Source organism: Neopsephotus bourkii, unplaced genomic scaffold (assembly GCF_033783945.1).
Source record: "Neopsephotus bourkii isolate Nb327-2 ecotype Australia unplaced genomic scaffold, CSIRO-AGI_Nbou_v1 NB_1637, whole genome shotgun sequence".
NCBI classification, from domain to species: Eukaryota; Metazoa; Chordata; class Aves; order Psittaciformes; family Psittacidae; genus Neopsephotus; species Neopsephotus bourkii.
This window is the reverse complement of record NW_026902112.1, coordinates 11,358,941-11,382,344: the sequence shown is the minus strand read 5'-3', so window position 1 is coordinate 11,382,344 and position 23,404 is coordinate 11,358,941. Positions and strand designations below refer to the sequence as shown.

General features: G+C 43.7%; 1 protein-coding gene across 10 annotated transcripts in view; it reads right to left on the bottom strand.

Moving 5' to 3' along the window:
* Window positions 1-23,404, bottom strand: part of ADGRB1 (adhesion G protein-coupled receptor B1) — a 282,952-nt gene that overhangs the window by 24,019 nt on the left and 235,529 nt on the right. For 6 of the 10 annotated variants that reach the window (XM_061374169.1, XM_061374166.1, XM_061374170.1 and 3 more), the window contains 4 exons: window positions 19,408-19,474; window positions 14,126-14,211; window positions 8,291-8,389; window positions 408-579 (listed from right to left, as the gene is read on the bottom strand). In XM_061374169.1, coding sequence (XP_061230153.1) covers window positions 408-579; window positions 8,291-8,389; window positions 14,126-14,211; window positions 19,408-19,474 — 424 coding nt within the window. The remainder of the gene's footprint in view (window positions 1-407; window positions 580-8,290; window positions 8,390-14,125; window positions 14,212-19,407; window positions 19,475-23,404) is intronic. The other 4 variants (XM_061374177.1, XM_061374172.1, XM_061374175.1 and 1 more) reach the window with 1 other exon arrangement.

Here is a 23,404-nt window from a genome sequence, read left to right as displayed (position 1 = left end):
ATTGCTAGCTTTCCTTTCTAGCTTCAACATCTAGGCGCCAATGCCAATGTAGTGCTTCCATAAATCTCAGCACAAGTTTTCCTTCTTGAAATGAAACAAATTGTGTTCCTTAATATTCTATTTTTTTAGAGGTGGGGTTTACATATTCTGGAAACATTAGTTTTGGTGCTAAACAGGTAAAATCTGACATGTTAGATAAGAAAGTACCCCAGATTCCACTCTGCAGTACACTCATCATGACAGCCATTGAGTCATCCCTCTGACCAACACTGTCATGGTCATTTTTGTGGTCACAAAGACAAAGCTTGATAAGATTAGAGAAGTTACCAAGCTGACTGGACTTTTTCCGGATCTTTTCTGTGGGAAGTGTGTTGGTTATATAAAAGAGAAGGACTCATTGGTCTTACCTCCCGCCTTAGGATACAATGGACCATAACGATGACGAAGCCCTCCAATGAGTCAAAGACAGCAAAAAGGATCTGGAAGAGTGCTGACCTCCGATCTGTGATTGCCAGAACTGCAGACATCCAGGTGAGAGCCAGCAGAGGTAGGACCACACAGGAGCTCCAAAGGGATGCCCTGTCAAGGGAGAGGAAAAGAGAATTCAGCTCCACTTCAGCCTCACCCACTTCCACGTGGGATGTTCATTCAGCATCCTGATCCCATGGGGCTTCAGAAGACTTCTTCAGCAGTGTATACTTATGCTAGATGTCTTCTGAGCCCCTGTCACAGGGAAGCAGGAAGATGCTTTGCACACTCAGGCTACCAAAACAAGTGACACGGATCTACAGGAGGGACTACTTTGCAATGGTGCAGTCATGCATAAAACTTGAGGTGGGAAGGATGCAGATACCTCACTCCCTCTTTCACACCCTTCCCATTCTATGTCACTAGTCCACAAAGATGACATTTCCCAAGGAAGGGAGACAAAATACAGTCACTTCAGATTGCCAAAGGGAAGGGGAACAGTTGCAGCAGAGACTGGTTTGTCACGATGGCTGTTGGTACTTGGGTTACAGACAATTGGACTTCCACAGCACATGGAAGACACCAAGACTAGGAACATGTGTCACAGTTTCAAGTGACTAAAACAGACAAGCATAGAGCTGATGTGGAGACTGATGTTCTGCTGTTGCTCCCTTACTCTATAGCTGATGGTCTCCTACAACATTACATCAATGAACATCAGAACTGATATCTGACTCAATTTCTCTGTGAACAGAAATTTTCCTGCTTTCTTGTATGATCTCTTGAAATAAAAATAGAAGTTTCTATATTCAGCAACTATTGTAAGTAAGTCTATGCTTGGGTGAACATTCTGGGTTAAAAGAACTTAAGATTCAGGCCGCTTTTTAGTTCACAAGACAGAAAACTGGACAAACCCGTTTCTGTAATGCAATTAGTGCCCTATGAACCTCCACTTTATGAATGATGGCTCTAAGAAATAGGAAAGCAGCTCTGTTCCCATGGACTACTTATTCATTCATCTCTCTGAATCAAAAAGGGTCCCAGGAAATATTAACAGCTTACCAGGGAGACTTTAAACTGTCAATCATCCTATATATATGGCAGCACCGGTGCACCAAGGGCACCAGGAGAATTTCTCTGTGGGCTTTTATCTATTAAATAGGAGTAGACCTATGAACAGGCTGAATAGCAAGTTAAGCTTCCTGCATAGAAAACCTCAACCTATATACTAACAAAAGAATACAGGCAACACAAGAAATTACAGGACAGATACCATGACACACGTTTTGCAGTACTTACATGGGACTTGCTTACCATTTTCTGCTATATGCTCAAGGTTTTAATAATGTTTACTTGCTGGTTATCCAGGTACCACCCTCACAGACCTCAGTGAGAGTTTTACCTGAACAAAGCTGGAGCTTGGACACAGGTATGGACATCAGGATAGAATGCCCTGGCTTCAGTTACGAGTTTTTCAAGGACTGTTACATCAGTTCTGCTGCAATGACCATATACTAAAGCGACAGGTTATTTCCATAGTCATAATGATATTTTGATACAACCTGTCCAGACTAAGATGTATTTCTTAGTGATGATATTAAGCAATGCAACTTACTTAGGGAAGAGGGAAATGGAAAGTACTTCTTTTTCCCAATTAAAACAAGAATTATGATACTTCCATGTAAGGTAAAGGCCATGATATAAGCCGATACCTTGTAATTTTACAGAGGATGACAAAATGTGTGTTCTTTCATGTCCAATATGAACTATAATTTCAAAGTACTGTTAAATAAAAGCAGCAACCAAACAACTCCTAAACACATGTTTTTATTCCAATCCTCCACTGAAATATGTTTCGTTATACTGAAATCTCTCTTTGCTATCTGTTGCAGTAGTGTATTAATAAAACTGGCTAAGCAGTAAGTGCAGTGAAAAAACAGAGGCACAAAAGCTGAATGGAAAGGTATAGTTTGCTCCATAACATGCCACTATAGATGTGTCTGTCATGGAAGTATCAGCAAACACAACATGCCTGATGTATGGCTTGGTAGATGTAGCCGTTCCAGCAGCAACTTGCAATTGTGATTGCTGGGAACCAGCAAAATCAATAGAAGGTGCTCAAAAAGGTCTGTACCAGACAAGTCTGCTCCCTGGAATTATCTGTTTTTCCAGAATGTTCTTAATAATACACACATATGAGTATGCTACTACCACTAACATGCAAACAAGAAACCTGGCTACATCTGAGAATGGATCTGACCTGTAAGTATAGGTCTGAACCAGCCATCTAAATGAACTGCAAAATCAGACTGACAATGATTTAGATGTGGATCCAAGATTTAGATGTGGATTTGGGGTTTCAAGGGATCCTGCTGTGAAGGAAATTATGTTTCTCTTCAGCAAACTGTTATATTTCAATACACTGGCTTTAAAACCTGCTTAAAAAACCCTATATTCACACACCTGCTTTAACAAGGCAGAAGACAGACTTAAGTTTATCTTCTGTTCAGAGCACAGATACAATGATCCATGACAATGGGCGCCCTTCAGAGCTCCTGCTGTCTTCACGCTGGACTCAATGAGTCCTTCCCAGCCCTTTGTTCTGAAATTTGCAATGGACTCAATACAGGCAAACTATTCAGCTTTTTTTCTGAGTCGAGATGTCCTGATGGACTTCACTATTGCTCCCAACATAAGCAACTTTAAATCATCACTTAAATCTCTGCGTCTTTCAACTCAGATGATGAAGACAGTATTACCCTATGTACTCAGCTGGAGAAACTTTCCCAACTGAGTCATGCTGATTTACACTGGCTAAAAGTATGGCCTTTCTGCCCTCTTTGTGATTCACCTTGCAGATGCCTTCTCAACAATATTCATCCCTTAAAAACGTTATGGAAATGTTGCTTGACATTTAGTGCATAATCTTTATTCTCAGGCAGCAGATGGCAACAGGTCATCAGGATGTAACTTACTCTAATTTCACTTGCAGAGCTCTGCTTAACTTTTGAAATATTAAATTCAAAGTTCCATTTAAAAAAAGAAATCATATCAAGACAAATTTCAGTAGAAAACTCAGCGGAAGATAAGTGGGTTTCCTGTGACATTGCCCTTAATTTTACTTGCTGTGAGGTGAATTCATAGCAGAACTCATACTCCTGCCAACCTTCCATCTGTGCCTTTCTTAGGAGCTACTGTGCATCCTTAGAAGGTTCCAGAATAACTTGTGGGACCTAAGAAACTTTATGGCTTAGTGCCACATGATATGGAATGAAATAATGATTTGTTATAGGATGACTTTATGATTACCTGATGACTATTATGGATTATATATGACCAATGAATCCACAATGTTTATTGCTTGAGACGAAGGAATGAGATGGCAGATCCTATTCCATGTCCCATACATGATGGTATTCATGATGAGTGACAGTGGTAGCAAGGGAGGATCATTACACTGCATTGTGAAAGTATGATGCTGGTTTATTGTGTGATGACCATGACGTGACAACGTTACTCAGCAGTACAGTTGTAGTGTCACGTTGTTCCTCCCCACCACACCACACTATTGCTGCATTGCAGTGGAAGGGTCTTACTTTGAGATATTGCAATGCTATAGCACAGGGCAACCAAATAAAATTACAGTGATGTGTGACAACATGGCCACACGATAACACTGCTTTATTTAGCATAGCAAAGACTTAGCTTTATGAAAGCACACAGCAGACTCAGCTCTGGCAACAAGCAGAACATGGCCTTTGGTCAAAATGCCAAGAACTAGCTCTGGTCTTGTTCTTTAGTTAGTTGGCAGTCTTGAGAGTCTTCATCTTTGCAAAAGAAGAGGGATAAAGTGATGGCACTTAGAGGACAGCAATGGAAAGAGCAAAAAAAAAAGGGTTTGGAAACATAGATCTGCATGGAGAAAGATTAAGAGGCCTGCACCGTGACAAAGGGCAAGTACAGGGGACACACAGTACATGCCAACAAAGATGTAAAAGGCCATTATAAAGAAGTAAGCGATCAATTCTTCTTAGTACTCAACACTGATAGGGCAGCCAGTACCATAAGCTAAAGAAGCAGCAAAAGGAAAAATAACTTTAATATTCAGAAAGCAGCTTCTGGAGAGGAGCTCTGAAGAGGGAGGTGGTGGCTGGACTCAACACATAAGGCAATGGATGGCTCCTTACATGCTGCATGGAGTGGTATGTGCTGCTCCACTATTCTGATGGTTGTGCTATTCCTGCATCACAGCAGTTCTCCTACAGGAAAACCACAGTACAAGCATTTACTTTATTCATTCTCTCATGCTTTATCACTTCTCTAACTTGTATTCCTTCTAAAAGCGAGACTGTTGACCCAATTTTAGGGACAGTTTCAGAGCAACTCCCTTTAACTCTATGCCCATACAACTGGTATAGGAAATCAGTAACTAGAAAAGGGGGGGCACTCTGCATGCTCTTCCCTTGCACGGGCAACCCAGAAACACAAGATATGATTTTGATTTTCTCCAAAAGATGATTTTTCTCTCAGTTGCCACAATCTGAACCATATACCTAGGTGAGCAGGAAATCAAATGCTTTTAAGTCAGACATGCAGGTAAAGAAGTTGGCATGAACAGACAGCTTCATTATTCATAAGGGGAGCTCTCCTTTGACAATCCAATGAAGTACCTGCAGGACCCAAGTATTATCCCCAGGTATGGATAAAATTTCAGATTCCTTGAACTATGAGAACAACACTCTCCTGAGGAACAGTCTCTTTCGTAAAATCTGCTGTGCATGTAAATGTTGATTCACATTAGCACTGGAACTACAATATGGGCTGAAAATGTGACATCTAAGACTTCCTGGTAGAACTCTGAGCCAAGAAAAAGAGTAAATCCTTTAGAGGAGAGATCTGACATGAGCTCTGATGATGAAAGAGGGATTCAACATGAAAAGGGTCATGAGGACTCCCTGACATTAACTCATAGGTGTGTTGTGTAAAAGAATAATATACAGTGCCAGGGCCTTAGTCTTAGGCCAGTCTTTATGGTTAGAACTTGAAAGTCCATAGTTGCAATGCACTGCCTGGCAGGAATTCCATCCACCCACCTACCCATCCATCCATCCATCCATCCATCCATCCATCCATCCATCCATCCATCCACCTCTCCATCTGCAGTCCCTGGTATCAACAGTGGATGTCTCCATTTGCAATAAGTACAAAGAAATGGGATGCCCCCAAGATATTTTTTTCCTGCCTTAAATAAAACTTTTCACAGGTAGCAAAACCAAATTAATTATAATTCAGTATTTCACAGTCGGAGGCTACGATCCAGGCAGCAATAAAAAGAAGGAAATGTGGGGATAGAAGTCTTCTAATTGCAAAAGATGCCTAATGTTGTCTCCAGAACAACTTAAAGGGAAGGGTGTTTTTAACCCACACCTATCAAGTCTAGCTAAGCCTTAACATAAACCTTAAAAGATCATATACATCTAAAGCTTTCCTTTTTATCATTTTCCAAGTCAAAACCTTGCACAATTTCCAGTACATATTTGTTCATTTATGTCATGATCACACCCTGCTCTCCCATCAGGGGTTTATCACGTTTTCCTTCAGCTACACATCCCCTTTTCTGACCCCTTCTCTCTGAAACACAGATATTACCACAGAGTTGCTCAAAAACTGCTATGATTTCCAAAATCTGAGAAAAATGGACAAAAACATCTCTCCCTTTATGCCAAGAAACCAATATCCCCAAAACAAGCCTCCAAAACCTGTGGGAGTCAAGCAGGTGACAGCATGAAAAACCCCAGCAAAACAAGGCAGGAACATCCTTGCTGTGCTCTCTACCAAACAACTATGGCTAATTCCAGGTCAGGGAGGAACAAGGAATCCTCATGGCATCTGATATACATTATAACACTCCAAAACTGAATGGTAAAACTGTTCCAAGGTCTGGGATGAAGGCCAGCAGAACGGTGGCAGTGGCATGAAACACAATCAGGGCTTTGCCTTATTGATAACCTCATTTACAATAGATTTGGGGGAAGAAAAACAAATTGTTCAGCTGCAGAATGAGCAGACAAGGGTAGATGAGGGCAGAGTGAACTAATTCACTTATTACTCAGTGGTCCCTTTGCAAGGACGAGCACAGGACGCTTCTGGACCAATAACAAAACCAGTACTGGCATTTGTTATTTAAGGTATTCTATCTGCTGGGAAACAAAAGACAGATCCTCTTACAAGAGCCCTCCAACTCTATCAAACCACTTAAATCAGAAAAGCAGGATAAGTAGATCTGGATTTCATATCCCTTCTTTTCTGGTTTGAAAATTAATCACAACAGGTGATTCATGACAGATCAGTGTCAGACAATATGGGAGAAGGATTTGAGATTGTTTTGCTTTTAAAATGAATTCACTATGAACAGAAATCCTCTCCTACTTAACACTCTAATCTGTTAATTAAATATTCTGCTGGTTTAGCATTCCTCTACAGTCACAGGAAACTGAAATGCAGTGACCTGCTAACTCCAGACTGGTGGTACGTGTGTCTGGACCAATGTTTTCTCACTATCTCAGCTGGGTACGGTTGCAAAGGTAAGTAAACAACTTCAACAGTGGAAATAAATGAGATTGCATTTAGGTTTTGCATTCTATAGAAACTTCTGGCTCCTAATAGTGATGATTCATGTTCTTTTTTTCTAAGAACAATTGGTTGTTTTTCAGAATTGTACATTTTTCCTTAAATTCTCTTGGATTTTATGTAAGTGGCTCAGTTTATAGAAATAACAAAGAAAACCTTGTGTTTTGATTTTCTTTAATACTGAGCTTTGGCATTCAGCTGCCTGGTTTTGTTTAGCTTAATTGAAGGTAGGAGTTTTCAGATTGCAAATGTCTAGCTCTGAGACTGTTTCTTTCACACATTTTAGCATCACTTGGAAATGATGTAGATAATAACATTTCCAAAAGGGGAAGAAAAAAGGCAAACCTTCCCTCATCTCTCTCCCTCCTACCTTAACCTTTGGGGAAAAGCCAACTATATAAATAGCAACAATTTCTCCAGCAGAACAAAGCTCTGGCATTTTCATCTTTAGCTTGTTTTTTTTTTTTTTTTCTAACTAAATCCAGCAGCATCTAAGAAGAGATTTAACAGCATTTGACTTCTGTAACTATGAAATATTTGGAAGATTTTGAGGACTAATTCCAAGTGCTTTTAGTGGTCCAAAAGAGGCAGTCAACACTTATCAAATCAGAACTGCAGCTCTATGAGGAATTAAACTCAACTTCAGCCTTTTATAAGACAAAAAATCCCTACTTGGAAGTGATTCACTACTTCACTTAAATCATACTCTGCTCTGCAGTCTCAGGAGTAAGAAACTCAAGTACACACTTAAGTGTTTGACAAAGCTGGATGTTGAGGCCTCCATCTACCATCAAAATTAATGGGAACCACATCTTTAAATCTGTAACTCCAAGACTAAATTGAATTGGGGTATTAAACATATACCCAGCTTCTAACAAAGAGTCCCTTTGTCTTCCATGGCTGCTCACATGCTCCAATCCAGGCATGTCATAAAGCACTTCTCAGGATCCAGCCCTTCTGCTTTTGCTTCAGGGGAGCCCTACACTACTTATGGCCCACAGAATGAGGTCAGGGAGTGTCAGGGATGTGGGGAGGTGGGCAGGGATATGGGGAGACAAAACAAACAAGGGCTGGTGAGTGCAGGGAAATGAAAGAGGGAAATAAAATCAAACAAAAAAGGAACAAATAAAAAGAAAGTGGAAAGAAAGAAAGAAAGAAAGAAAGAAAAGAAGTTGAAATTAGAGGAACTAACATGGCGTTACTGGTGGCTGTGGCCGAAACTTCAGCAGAAGAAACTACTCCACACTTGGAACATTTGAGCGTCATGCCGTAAAGGGGCACTGCCATCTGACTGCAATTAAAACCAAAAGACTGAAACAAAACAAAACACTTTGCTTATGAACACAAACGTTGAAAGGAAAGGGATAGAGAAGCCAAAAGAAACAACGAAAAGGAAGGAAGAAAGAAGAAAGGGAACCAACCAACCATACCCAGTTTGGAAAGAGAAATGAAAGACAGGCAGGAATAAAACTCTCTCATCTGTACCACTCCAGATGTGGGGAATGGGAAAAATGTACAATTCAGAGACATGTTGGTGCCGCTGGAGAGGGTGGAACTGTGTTGGTGAATGTTTGGCCAGATTCAGGGTGTCTCTCTCTGGCACCCATGGAAGAGAAGCCAGTACTGCTCTCCCAGTCTCCACCTCTTTATTTTGCTTTGATTTTGAATAATTGCTCTTTTTCCTTCTGGCCTTTTTGCTCCAAAACAAAAAAGGTGGCAGGGTTGTACAGTAGAAGGCAAGAAGTAGGGCTGTGGGGACTGTGTCTGCATATCTTCCTCCCTAAAACAATGCAAGGAATAAGTCATATATTCTCTCCCTGGCCCTTGCCTGAGGATACCCGCAGGGCACCTGACAATACCAGGAGATAGGCCACTCCATGTTTGCTTAATCGGTGATGAAGGACATGCAAATGACACTGGTTATGTCCTGGAAGCTAAACAAAAGCTTGGGTGCTTGTAAGACCACTAACCTGCCCTGAAGGGAACTAGACTGGCTGGATACTTTCAAGATGTTTCTTCTCTCACATCATGTTTTGGAGCTGAAAACATCTTTGGGATGATGAACCTTGAGACTTACACCGGTTGTTTCCACTTTTTCTGGATGGGATCAACCACAGAACCATCCCCATGTGGGTTGCAGGGATCTGCTAAAAGGCATGTCCTCATCACTCTTAGAAGCTGATGTGTGTGAACCCACCTAACTGACAAGCCAGCTCTTACTCAGAAGCTCAGAAGCCACATTAGCTTGGCACTGGCCCTGTTTCTTCCCAGAATTTATTAGTTTGTGTGCAGAGATAGATATCTACATCAGATCTGGCTTAGAAAATGGGCTGCAATCTGTAAAACATCCTACAGACCTACAAGAAGTGCCTAATAACAGGCATGAACATCACTGCCAAAGGACAGTAGGTCTGTCACTCTTGACTGATGGCAATGCAGCTGGTAAGGGGTGATGTTTGCAGGTACCAAACATCCGAGGGGGGGATTTACAGCCCTACCATGCCAGGGAGAGACATTAGGAAACTTGACAGATCATTTCTTAACTTTTAGGGCTTTGTGTTCAGTCTCACTGCAAAAAGAACATCCCCATGAACACCAACACAGCGTTATCAGTGGTCCCAGTGGCCCACTTCAAAGTGGCTATTGATCGGTCTTTTACAGTGACATAAACCATTACTCCCTTACACAATAATGGCCAAGGTATCCCACAGAAACTTTCAGCCTTCAAACACAGGGAAAATTGGTTCCTGTGTCCATAGATACTTATTTTCCAGGAAGGATGATGTAAATCCAGTGAGGACACTGGCTGAACCAAAGATAAAGTAGGTCTTGAGAGGCATTAAGTGCACGACCCTTAGAAAAAGACAGCTTATCCCCAGATCTATAGCCCACAAAGAACAGATAAGCAGAGAGACAGAGAGAGGCAGAGAGAGGCAGCAAAAAGAAAGCAGATTGACTTGAGGAATTTGATGGAAAACTATACCAGAAAAAACATGAATGACACTGAATCACAAAGAGCTGGCCAAAAGACCACTGCAACACACAACTGTAGCTGCTGTTGGGTGTATTTAAGCAGAAGGTTGTAAGCAGTAGGCACAGATGTGGATACATTTATACTCTAATGTGTTAAAGTTGGGCATGAGGTTGTTAATAGATTGAATTTCCATAGGAGGTTTATATTGGTGCCTGTATGTATGAAAGGGAAGCTAATGAAATAATCAGAGTGAATAATGTATTCATTTCATTTAGCTTTTTCTGCTTCTTAAATATTCACAACCAGCTCATGGACTCATCTGGTGCGTTCACTCAAGCCTGCACTTTGCTACCTTTAGTTCAATAGTGCTTTACACCACTCATGGCCCAAAGAACAGGAGCTGCTTCAAACGTGAAACATTCTGAGATGAAAGGCAATCTGAATCTGTTCCTATTTTAATGGAGTTACTATCTTTCCAATTACTTTCTTCTCTATGCACTGACAATCCAGCTCCATTACACTCTGCCAGGACAGTCACACAGAGAGTATTTCACACAAGGTATTGGGGCAAACTTTCTCAAGTCCTCTCTATCATCAATGGAGAGATAAAAGAAGTAAAGGTCTTCAAAGGGGCAAGTTGGAACAACTAAACAAGACTCCCGCCTCTCTAGTAGTTACAGAGGAAGCCTATGGAGATTAAACTCAGCAGGCTAAAATTAGCCTTTGAGAGTATACCCTATAGTCTCATTCTTCTTCCCTGGCTGCATGAGCACACAAATGCTTCTGAAATAAACACTGGCTGAATAGATTTAACATTCATTGTAAAGGCTCCTGCTTCTGACATTAAAACATTTGGTATTAGTAGCCCTCCTGCCAACAGAGCTCAAACACGGTCAGTGCAGTGGAACTTGAATAGAGACTGTTCTGCTGGGAGACACTTGCTGTGTCCCAAGAAGGAGCTGGGGCAGTTGTGCGCAGCTCTCCAGGTAATCACAGTTCTCAACAACCTGGTTTTGTGCTACATCTAAAAAGTCATTGCCACTGGAAAGTCAAAGTTTTCTGACAGATATGACAACGGTAATCACAGCAATTTCCTCTGCTAAGTATAGGGCAAAACCTATTGTGTCTCAGATTTTATTTCATGGGAACTGTTAGCACTGTTTGCGCCAACCAATCTGCAGTATGTGTATTGGGCTCTTCCTAGTGTTCAATAGGTCTTTTATTTCCTCTTTTTGGGGTTCTTTCCCCCCCTTTTTTTTTTTTTTTGCTTTTGCAACACTGAACCATACTTCTTGCCTCTGCAAAAGGAAACACATTTCTTTATCCCATCTCCTTAGATCCAAACATCATTCTGATTATCTTCAGATCTCCCTTCCAACACGGTTCCCAAGCCCAGGCCAGAAGCGGCTAGCTAAAGGGAAAGGGGCACCAGAACACTCAAAAGTGCTTCCGCACTCTCAGCGGGTGGCACTTCGGTAAGAGAACAAAATCATTGAGCACAGAGAAGGCTTAAAAGTGCTACACACACACACACGGACACGAAAGGGGGGAAAAAGAGAAAAGAAAGAAAAAAAACACAAAGAACATCAGAAAAATAACTTTTTCTTTTGCTTTTCCTTTGTAGGTTTTGTTTTCAGAGTAGAACTGTGAATGTGATCAATAACCAGTGGTCTGGATTGAATAAGGTCATGCTGTATGCAGTTTAGATTAGAGAGGGAGAGACTGAGAGACAGTAACTCACTGCTCTGCTAATGCAATATACCATCTATTTCAGTTCTACCTACAAGCACAATTATCTTGCTGCAGACTCTGACAGCAGCTTGGGTATGTTCTCAAGTTCTCTCTTTGTAAAGAAGGCATCATCCAGAACCAGACACTCTCTTATTAGCTGCTGCTTTAAGCAATGCACCAAAGGTAACTTCTTTGTGTGGCTTTACACCCAACAGCAACTGATGCCTCATCATCCAAATGTGCTTAAGTCTCCTCTTACTTTCATAACCATGACACTGCTAAGGCATTGAGATTCCCCTCTTTGCTGCACTGAGGGACCATGCTGCTTGGCTGTGTCAACTCTGTTGATAAAACATAGAATCATAGAATGGTTTGGAAAGGACCTTAAGACCATCCGGTTCCAACTGCCCTGCCATGGGCAGGGACATCTCACACTAGACCATGTCATCCAAGGCTCTGTCTGACCTAGCCTTGAACACTGCCAGGGATGGAGCATTCACAGCTTCTCGGGGCAGCCTGTGCCAGTGCCTCACCACCCTCACAGTAAAACACTTCTTCCTTATATCTAACCTAAACTTCTCCTGTTTCAGTTTGAACCCATCACCCCTTGTCCTATCACTACAGTCCCTGATGAAGAATCCCTCTCCAGCATCCTTATAAGCCTCCTTCAGATACTGGAAGCAGTTATGAACTTTAACATGTCCCTGTGTTTGTCCCCTGGCTGGGTAAGAGCTTGCTTCCACCATCAGTTTTGCTACCATCACTCAATTAAAACCCACTTCACCTGAACTAACCAACAGTGCAATAACATGATTATAGAACCTTGTCTGTACTTTATGCTTATACCCTCTGAGACTCAGCTTTAGAGCTAAAGGCTTTTGCAAGCACCACAGTGAATAAAGCAGCTTATCCTCCCTGTGAAGCCTGCAACTGCAGCAAACAAGGCAACAGGTACCCATACTCCCTCCACTTTCACAGACAGGGTATAATCTTTATCTTCTTCGCCAGCCTCCTAAAGTTTTAGGCTCTGCCTGTAGCTGTGATGCAGAAGCATCAGAACATCTCTTGCTCTCCTTGTCTCTTTGTAAATAACTTCTATCAATGATGGACACTTAAGATTCAGCTGGACAGGCTCCTGGGGCATCCAGTCTAGGTCATGATTTGCCAAGAAAGGTTGGACCAGATGATCCTTGAGGTCAATTCTAACCTGGTATTTCATGATTCAAGGATAAAATTGTCATCCACAGTGATAAATCAAATTCCATCAATGGACAAATAAGAGCACACAACCCTCTAGCAGCAAGTAAGGAGATAAATTCTCTGACTGCAACAGCAAGCCAAGTGAGGCAGTGTAAAATAACATACTAACAGCAGCAGCCAGGCTGACCTGTGCTTTTGATTTGACTCACAGTGTCAGCATGCCATTTGGAATAGCTCAGGGGTAAAGTCTGAGCAGGCTACAGACTTGTTTCCAGAAACAAAGGTGAAGCAGGGTCTCATCCTGCTGGAACTAATGACAGAACAGCCAATGTCAACAGTGTTTGGAAGTAAGCCAGCAGAGAGCCCTGCATGGTAGCTGCTGCCAGTCAACCCCTGGTGAGACCAGGGTGGTAAGAACTGTAGAGTCAGCTCTTCAGTTTATACTACAAAGAAAACCAGATAACACAAGCCCAGGCCCCAGGGATGGAGGCTGGGGTGACGGCTGTGGAATCACAGAATCATAGACGAGAAGATAAAGAACCTCAGGTGGCATCAGAATCTCTCCTTGCAGAAGAGGTTTCTTTACAGTCCTCCTCTTTACACACTCATCAATCTACTAAGTTGTTCACTGCTAGACCTCCAAAGACTCTTTCCTTACAAGTATCACAAGCCTTTGCTGTCTCTCAGTCATCTGACAGCATTAAACAGGACTTCTCTGTCACACAGCCCATACCACATTCCACAATCAGCAGTGATTGAGTCCCTCTCTGATCCAGCTGCTGTCTCTAGGAGTGAGAGAGAAGAGTCACTCTGCTTTCTCTAATCTTTGAAAGGATTCATCAGCCTGGGCTGAAGCCACTTTAACAAAGAGATAAACTTCTATCCTTCCTCCATAGCAACTCAGTGCTGCTTCTTGGAGCTTTTGTCTCTGCCGCACCAAATGACAAGGCAGAGATTAAACCAATTGTGTTATTTGTTTCTTTCATTCTGTTGAAATCTGCTTTTGCTTTGTGTTTGCATCTCCAATCTCTCTTTGCATTCTTTGCCTGGTTATTGATCACAGCCTTGGATGGGGGTATCTTGTCATTTCATTCTTTACGTAGATGTATTGATAAGGCATACCCTGCCCGTTCCTTCAGTTTCTTATCTGTTATTCCATCTTTGGATACAAGTTTGTTAAAAACCAGAATGCCAATAACCATGTTCACCTGTCGAAAGAGAAACAACACACAATTTTTCTCTCAAGTAGGTCAAACTTGCGAGCACAGAAGGAAAAACCCAACATTTGGCAACGTAAGTCCTTCCCATTTCTCCCTAAGGACACACTTCCACAGGCCACCTCCCCTTCTGTCCCATTGCCACCCTGTCCCACCTCCCCTGGCCATGCACCAGTGAGTTCAGGAGAGCAGAATGCAGCTGGCAGCAGATTGAAGAGGTTTCCATGAAGCAGGGCAGAGTGAAGTGCAGAGATTGCTGCAGGGCTCTTCGAAGCCCAATTCAGGTTCAGCAAGGCAAATTCCAGGCATAAGAACAGTTTTGTTGGGTAATACAAACAGAAAGTAATCAATACAGGGGAGTGCAGTGGGTTGACACTGGCTACTTTCAAATGTGCCTTCTGGAGTCTGTGCTACCAAAGCAGCAGCATTAAGAGAATCGAGCAGTGCTTGTCGTAGCTCTTGCTTTGGGAACCAGCACCACTGTTCTCAAAATAAGAGGTGGAGGAGCACTAGGGCAAGTAGAGCCACCAGTTACTATGGTGGAATGTCTTGGGAAATACTGCACAGCACAGTATTTCAGTGGGCAGGACAACTGCATACAGTCCTTTGGTCTGCTTTGTTAGGGCAAGAGCATTGGATGTCTGTATCAACCAGCTATAAATATCCATGGTGAAATACAGGCTGTACAGAGCTGAGGTCTTACAAAGTGATCCTAAACCCCTTGCTCTGACAGTATTCACTGCTGCCAGCTGCATCTGTTATACAAACCTCATCCAAACTTCAGCAACCTCTGTATGTGAGCTCATTGGTGACAAATGAGCACCACCCTCTTCACAGAGGTGCAGCGGTGATGGTGGAAAAGAGTGACACCCTCCTGGTTCTGCTGTCAGTGAAACATCTGGTGATGGCAGAACAATGTGTGAGATGCTCTTCTGCATGTGGGGCTTGCAAGGAATAGTTTAAGGCCAGATTGAGAGATGTGTGGCATTACATGTTAGCTGAGCCTTGGTGAGTTTAACGGACCCTTGAGAGTGGTCCTAGGAGACACCCAGTACAACACCGAGCACAGAGGAAGGGAGATGTCTGCTCACACAAAGCCTCCATCTAATTGCCTAAATAATCATAAATGGTTTGGGTTGGAAAGGACCTTAAGATCATCCAGTTACAATCCCCCTGCCATGGGCAGGGACACCTCACACTAGACCATGTCACACAAGGCTTTGTCCAACCTAACTTTGAGCATTGCCAGGGATGGAGCATTCACAACATCCTTGGGCATCCCATTCCAGTGCCTCACCACCCTCACAGTAAAAAACTTCCTCCTTATATCTAACCTGAACTTCCCCTGTTTCAGTTTGAACCCATCACCCCTTGTCCTATCACTACAGTCCCTGATGAAGAGTCCCTCTCCAGTATCCCTATAAGCCCCTTCAGACACTGGAAGCTGCTCTGAGGTCTCCACGCAGCTTCTCTTCTCCAGGCTGAACAGCCCCAATGTTCTCAGCCTGGCTCCATACAGGAGGTTCTCCAGCCCCTGATCATCCCCGTGGCCTCCTCTGCACTTGCTCCAACAGATCCTTAAGAATGATCAATCTCTCTGAGTCTGGATTGCTGGTTTCAGCAGGGCATGCCCCAGCTCACTGGTGTGGAGTCCACAGCTGGGAATAAATGGCAGATCTCACAAATAGCAGCTCTTTTCTCTTGCATCAGCTGGTGGGGCAGTGGACTACTTCCAACAGCTGTGAGTCCTTTTATAGAGCTCACCATGGTATTGTTTTAGAGGAACAACACTGGCACATCATATGTAGTTACTCAGCCAAGGATCAGCAGGACTTCAAACCCTAACATCAAAACCTAACTCTGCTTGGAAAAGGAATGGGCACTTTCAAGTCACTTGTCCTTCTTCACTGTACTGGAGGCTGGTCAGCGCAAGAGAGGTGCAGCAAAGCAGTAGGAAAGATGGGGTGGAAGCATGGCAGGCTGGATCACTCCTGGAGCTGGCCACAATACAGTGTGTATCCTCATTCATGTATTGCAGGAGAGATGAAGAAGTGCAGCTCTGCACTTGTTATAATAAATAAAAGCTATTTCATCCAGTCCATTGATCATCATGATCAACATCCTCATCTGATCCTGCCTCCTTTTCTTTACGAAGTCAGGGGTATAAGCACTGACATGCTTCTATACACAGCCACTCTTAATAACATGAAGTGTATCTTTGCTTCCTTGTCTCAGAGATGCTATCTGGAAACAAAGGCATAAGTCTGAGATTCAGCCTTTGAGATAAGCAGCACCCGATGACTGATGACTCTCTGTCTTGACTTCATCATGCCATGAGCCTCTCCTGCAGTAACCCACTGCCTTCAACCTGCACAGAATTATCACCAGACTGCTCCACAGGAGCTAGGTGGGTAAAACTGCATGCAACAGCTCTGCATTTAAAGTTGTTAGGAATTTCAAGACTAAAGCTCAAACATTTGCAGCCATTCTGTGTTAGTGAACTGACTGCAAGCTGCAAATATTGCTGAAGCTGCAAATGTCTTCAGAATATTATTTTTGGTAAAGACATTCTCCAAGCAAAAAGCTTTTTTTCCAGTGTGGAGATTAATAAGTGGGGGTTAGAGAAAGAAGGTGACTACAGGTAACAGAAAAATCATATTGGTAGGAGAACTGCAGTGCAGAGATGCTTGAATGGCTTGGGAGGAGTGAGCACAAGTCTCCTTTGGCCAAGCAGGGCTAAGGCAGAGGTAACAGGCCTAGCCGTAGCCAAGTCAGCTGTGTGCAAAGTCATTCACTCATCTATATATCACATTCATAGGAGGGTTGGGTGAGAAGGAGCTCAGGCACAGAGTCAAGTCCCACCTTGATCTGTGTACCCCTGCACAGCAGCAGCTATATCGTTTCTGGAGCAAACATGTTCTGCATGTGCCTTATAGAGCTCTGCAAGAACCTGACTGTCCTTATGGTGAGCCAGGCAGAGCGTCCCTCCACTGCTGCCATGGTCAACATGAAATGAGGATAAAGTACCTGGAGAACAGGGAACTGTCCAGTCTTGTGGACGGAGCACCCTTGAGAACCATGTGTTCAACTTGGTGCTCTGTTAAAAGTCACGATGTGAATTTGGGCGACTTGCTGAGCTTATCTGTTTTCAGGATCCCATTTATAAAAAGGCTTACAGTGCTTGTTCTTCTCCAACTTGGGCAACATTTGCTTCTCACTTCAGCCAGCAATAGCAATAACAAAGCTGAGACTCAGGTAGTCTTCGCTAGGTGTGTGGGCTCTCTCTAGGTACTAAAGAGCCGAACACCCCCAGAGATGATTCACCACTTCATAAGATCAACTGTATGAACCACCATTTGCAGGTGGTGACCTCTCTGTAATGACATCTCTATTTCTAGCTTTGATGGGAGTGAAAACCAAGATGCCAGACGGAAGCAGGCTCACTAAATATTCTATGAAAGCCAAAGGATTACTTTCCTTGCTGTTGGCACAACAAAAGCAAGATGGCTTGAGGCAGCAGACTGACTTCTTGTCTGGGGCTACCAAAGCTCCCTCCCTCCTAATCACTGCTGTCTATTGAGTGTTCAAGCAGCTGAGCCAGAGCTATTATGTTGTTGGGGCAAAGAAGTAGCTCATCTGAAAGCACTAAGCCCCTTAATGCTCCCATCAATTATCCTCTCTATAAAGAAGACCCTGACCCCCATCAGTTACATTACTGAGGGAAATCCAACTATCACGTGCCTACAGAGATCTAAAGACTGGCTCACATGAACATCTGCTTATCACCACTCTTTGCTGCCTGCTATCTGAAAGCTCAACAGTGTGTTGCAGCCCTGAGCTAAAGACCCTGATAAAAGCTTTGCTTTATTGTAGAGGAGGGGCAACTGCTGACTTGTCTCTTTGTCATCATGGTGAAATGATGGCACCAAGGTGGTTTGATGTGCAATGACAGCAGTGGGAATAGAGGTAGCAAAAGCTTCTGTGTCTATATTATGCTGTAAACCTGATGCGGGCAGTTAACCCCACAGGCCCTATATGGAACAAAAGCCTGATCCAAAGAAGAAATCGCAAGTGTCAGCAACTCCATTCATAGAATCACAGAATGGTTTGGGTTGGAAAGGAACTTAAAATCACCCAGTTCCAATCCCCTCCCTTGGTCTAGTGTGAGGTGTCCCTGCTCATGCCACCCAAGGCTCTGTTCAACCTGGCCTTGGACACTGCCAGGGATGGGGCATTTACCACTTCTCTGGGCAGCCTATTCCAGTGTCTCACCACCTCACCTCTGCCTTACCTCCAACCTGAACTTCCCCTGTTTCAATTTTAACTCATTGCCCCTTGTCCTATCAATACAATTCAGGGCACTTGAACCTCAGAGGACATACAGCTGCTCCACTGGCTAAAACACAGCTGGGGACTGCCACTCACATGTGGGCACTCAAAGGTGGCATTAAACCCATTTGAAATTGCTGGACGAGGGATTTCCTAGAGGACCAGCAGTTCTCAAAAGGGTTCTCCCAGCCAGTGATGCTTCAACAGCAGGGAAAGCTTGATGAAAGGTATGTCATCTCTTGAGTGATACCTTCAACTCAGGCAGTGACTGCCCAAGACTGGCTTTGGTGCTGTGTTTGAGCCAAGGGTGAGGTGCCAGTAGAACAGACTCCCGCTGTGCATGAACAGGTGTGATGGAGTTTAGGAATGTTTACTTTAATCATGCCATCTCTTTGAACTGAAGCAAACATGATATTTTTGAGGTTCTCAGCATTGAAAACCTCCATTTCACCTGTAACACAGGATACTGCTCACATGCAGCTTCTAAGACAGACAGGAATAAATGCTGGCTGTGGAGGCACAGTCTGATCTGAAAACAGCCAGTAACAGCAGATGCTGAAGGAGCTAATGTCAGTTTTCCACCATCATCTTGCACATCCATGCAGATAGGGCAAAACCAGGGTTTAAAAAGCGTTAATCAGATGTCAAGGGGGCTCCAGAGGGAACAGAGGTAGAAGGCTGAGCTCTGAGGCTTATTATATTATAAATCAAACCTATTCCAGATTACTGGCTCTACACGTTGCTCTGTTCCTGAAGGAGAAAGCCATTCAAAACGCGAGTGGAAATAGAGGGACATTCTTGGGTTGAAAGAACAAGGAAAGTGTTATAAGGGAAAAGCTTTCAGCCAAGCTTAAATACCAAAACAACAGCAGCCGCTGGTCCCACGAAGGCATAGAGAAGACCTCCCTCTAACGACAGCCAGCAGCTGGAAAATAAAGAGAGAAAAGAAAGTTACCCAGTGGCTAACATCATTGACAGGCACAGCTTTGCTTCTGTTCTTTGCCTAGAGTGTTCATCTTGAGAGGTGATACCCCATGGCAAAAAGGTCTCAAACAACAAGGAAGTGATGTTTCCTATTTCTCCTGACCTTGCAGAAAGGCTGCTTTGCCTGGGGCCTGAAGAATGGCATCCTGCTGTCAACAGAGGGATGCATGCAACATTAATGGGAGTACTCTCTTGCAGACCAGGTCCTGGGAGCAGTTGCATCAGTTTGCTGGAAAGATGATGCTCTTTGTCCTACACACTCAGTCAAAAGAGTAGTAACAGTTGAAATTGTCCCTTCCCCATTTGCTAATCACTATGCCTGCTGCAGGCTCAAGTCCAGGAGTACAGTATATTTCTTCTCCTGGATGCTCTCTTTGAGCTTACTGCCAACAAGCTTGTGCCTTCCCCCTCACACCATATGAGCTGAAGGCTTCTCCTTTCTCCACTAACCATGTGCGCAATTTAGGCTCCTAAACTGCCTCGTGCCTACACAAACTGAGAGGGCTCTTCTGTCTAAAGTGCTGATGTCAGCCCTATTAGTGCCTGCCACAGAGCCACGCTTGATGACATTTCTAGTCAGGAGAGATCCAACCAAAAGAGTCTATGATGACCTGATTCAATCAGTTTAATCACATCCTGAGCTCCACTGACTGCCTTGACCAGATCTTCACTACCCAAATAAGAAGTACATTTAACCCAGGATGATCATGGAATCAGAATCATAAAATCATGGAATGGTTTGGGTTGGAAGGCACCAGTTCCAACCCCCTGCCATGGGCAGGAACACCTTCCACTAGGGCAGCTTGCTCCAAGCCCCTGTGTCCAACCTGGCCTTGAACGCCAGCCTCTCAGCACCCTCACAGTGAAGAACTTCTGAATCTCTAATCTAAATCTCCCCTCTTTCATTTAAAAGCCAGTCCCCCATGTCCTGTCACTACAGGTCCTTCTCCTGGACAGCCAACCCTGATGACCCCGCTTAAGCAGCAGGGTGGTTAGACCCGATGGCCTCCAGAGATCCCTTCCACATCAACAAGTCTGTAACTACAACGGCCATGAACAGTTACAGCAGCACAGGAGCTGAGCTACCCATTTAGTGGGGAATCCAGCAGATCACAGCATGGGCAACAGAGGATGCAAATTTACACCTTGTCTGCAACCTCATGGAAAGTTTCCATGCTTTGACATTGGAGTACCCTGGAGAAAACCTGTGATGGAGTAATCCCATTTCAGCAGTGTGCTTACCACAAGAGAAGACCAGGCAACCACAATGGAGTGAGGACTTTCTCCAAGCTCCTAACCCAGCTAATGCTGCAGTAACTTAGTTACATGCCTGTGCTCTCAGCAATATGGGTTCATTCTGCATCAGCAGCAAAACCAAGGCTGCCTTTCAGAGTCTCCCAGGAAACAAAGCCTTCCTGGAAACACTTCAATTTTGTTCTGTAGCTCTTCCCACTTGCAAAAAACATTATTTGTTGCCCTAAAACACAGAACATTTTGGGGGAAAAAAGAGTATTTAACATTGAAAATTAAAACCAGGACATTCTGTTTTTTATTCTGAGAACTGTATCTTGTTTATTCCTATGTTAAACCTGTAATGTGCTAATTTAATCAATTCTGATTCCTTCCTGATAGCGTGTTGCTCTGTCATAAACTGCCTGAGCAGCTGTAATAAAAGGAGTAATCAGCTGGAGGATGGAGGGAATAAGAATGAAGCTTTGGAGGGCTGCAATATCTGCAAGGAGAGGGCAGGGGGAAGCAGGAGGGCTCCCAAATCCCAGCCGTTTCCCAGCTCTTTTTCTCCGAGGCTCCATCCTGATTTTGAGACCGTTTTTCCCAGGGTCTATTCCAACTGAGAGATGAAGAAAGGAGCTGACTGTCCTGCTCTCCAATTAGCGATGAAGACTTGGTGCAATGAGGGCTCTCACTGATGTCAGGTCCCTGCAGCCCCTTCCTTCCCCTTTGAGCATCAGGCTTTCTGAAGGCTAATTCACACATCACCAAGCACTGGTCCTTATCTCTTTTGACTGCCTGACCTCTCTGCCCCAGTGCTTCATCGAAGCATTTTCAAGGCTGTCAGAGGTGGTGGCTGACAGCAAGGGAAGGGAAAGAGTCAAATGATAGCTGAGAGGGGAAACCGACAGTGAACTCCAGCATTAATCTGGTGGAGATGCTTTTAGCATCTATGCCTACAAGGCACACAAATATTTGCATTTCACTAAGAGGTTCCCCAGTACTTGCCAAAGGATCTCTGCACAGATCTCTTAAAGGGAGATACTGAATGGTTTAACAATGTTCAGCAACTCCAGACTACTATTTCTAAGCAGTGCATCCCTGACTGACAGCAGCTGGTGTTCCACACAATAGAGCTCTTTGCAAAACATCTGATGCTTTTATGAATCTGCCATAGCAAATATGAGAGATGGGTGGGTTTTTACTTGGTCCTGCAAAGACCTGACTTCATGGAAACACAGAATGGTTTGGGTTGGAAAGAAGCAGGAGATCATCCAGGTCCAACCCCCTGTCATGGGCAGGGACATCTCACACTAAACCATGTTATCCAATTCTCTGTCCAACCTGGCCTTGAACACTGCCAGAGATGGAGCATTCACCACTTCTCTGGGCAACACATTCCAGTGCCTCAGCACCCTCACAGTAAAGAACTTTTTCCTTATATGTAACTTGAACTTCCCCTGTTTCAGTTTGAACCCATTACCCCTTGTCTTATCACTACAGTCCCTGATGAAGAGTCTCTTTCTAGCATCTTTATAGCCCCCTTCAGACACTGGAAGCTGCTCTGAGGTCTCCACGCAGCTTCTCTTCTCCAGGCTGAACAGCCCCAGTGTTCCTAGCCTGGCTCCATACAGGAGGTGCTCCAGCCCCTGATCATTTTTGTGGCCTCCTCTGGGTTTGCTCCAGCAGCTCGATGTCTTTCTTACATTGAGGACACCAGAACTGTACACAGTGCTCAAAGACTTCCACTGCGATCTTCTTGACTACACCATACAGCTCTGCCACCAACAGATCTCACCTCCATCGTGTCCAAAACAAAGCAGCTCCAATACAACAGACAAGATATTTGTATAACTAGACTACCATTGGGAATCAGGGCTGTCTCGCCAGTGTTACTTTAGAGGTTAATATAGAAGCTGCTGAGGTACCTGTGGATGACAGAAGCCCTGATGCAGTGACACACAAGGACCCTGGAAATCTGCAGTGTCTTGGCACTGCTCTCACAAAACCTTTGGTGGGCTCTCTTGTGGAAGAGGATATGAGTTCCCAGCTACAAGTAGCATAAACCCAATTATTCAGTTCAAGCTTTAAGAGTCAGCTTGTCAAGCTTTAGAGGTCCAGAGTCAGTCCTTGGAGTACAGGCTAAAAAGAGTTATTATGCAGGCATTCAGCCTAATACAACGAGGTGAACAGTGTCAGGTCCTTTAGACCTCCATTATCTCTAAGACTCTCTTTGAGACTGGAAATACAGCCTGTACCCTACCCCAGCAACTCTCCAAACAACTGCAAAATCTCTTTTCAAATAGTGTTGAAGTAAGAAAAAGGAAAAAATCCCCTCATGTCCTCCTCCCCTCATTGCAGATGGAGAGTTCAGAGCACTCTAAAAGAAACACACTGAGCAATAAAGGCCTCTGGGTAAATGGCTGCTTGAAAAATCACAACTCAGAAAACAAGAGACACAGTCCAAATTCAGTAGGACATATACAGCTTTTAACTTGAACCTTTCTCCCTTCTCATATTACAATCATAAAATCACAAAATGGTTTGGGTTGGAAAGGACCTTAAGATCATCCAGTTCCAATCCCCCTGCCATGGACAAGGACACCTCACACTAGACCATGTTACCCAAGGCTCTGTCCAA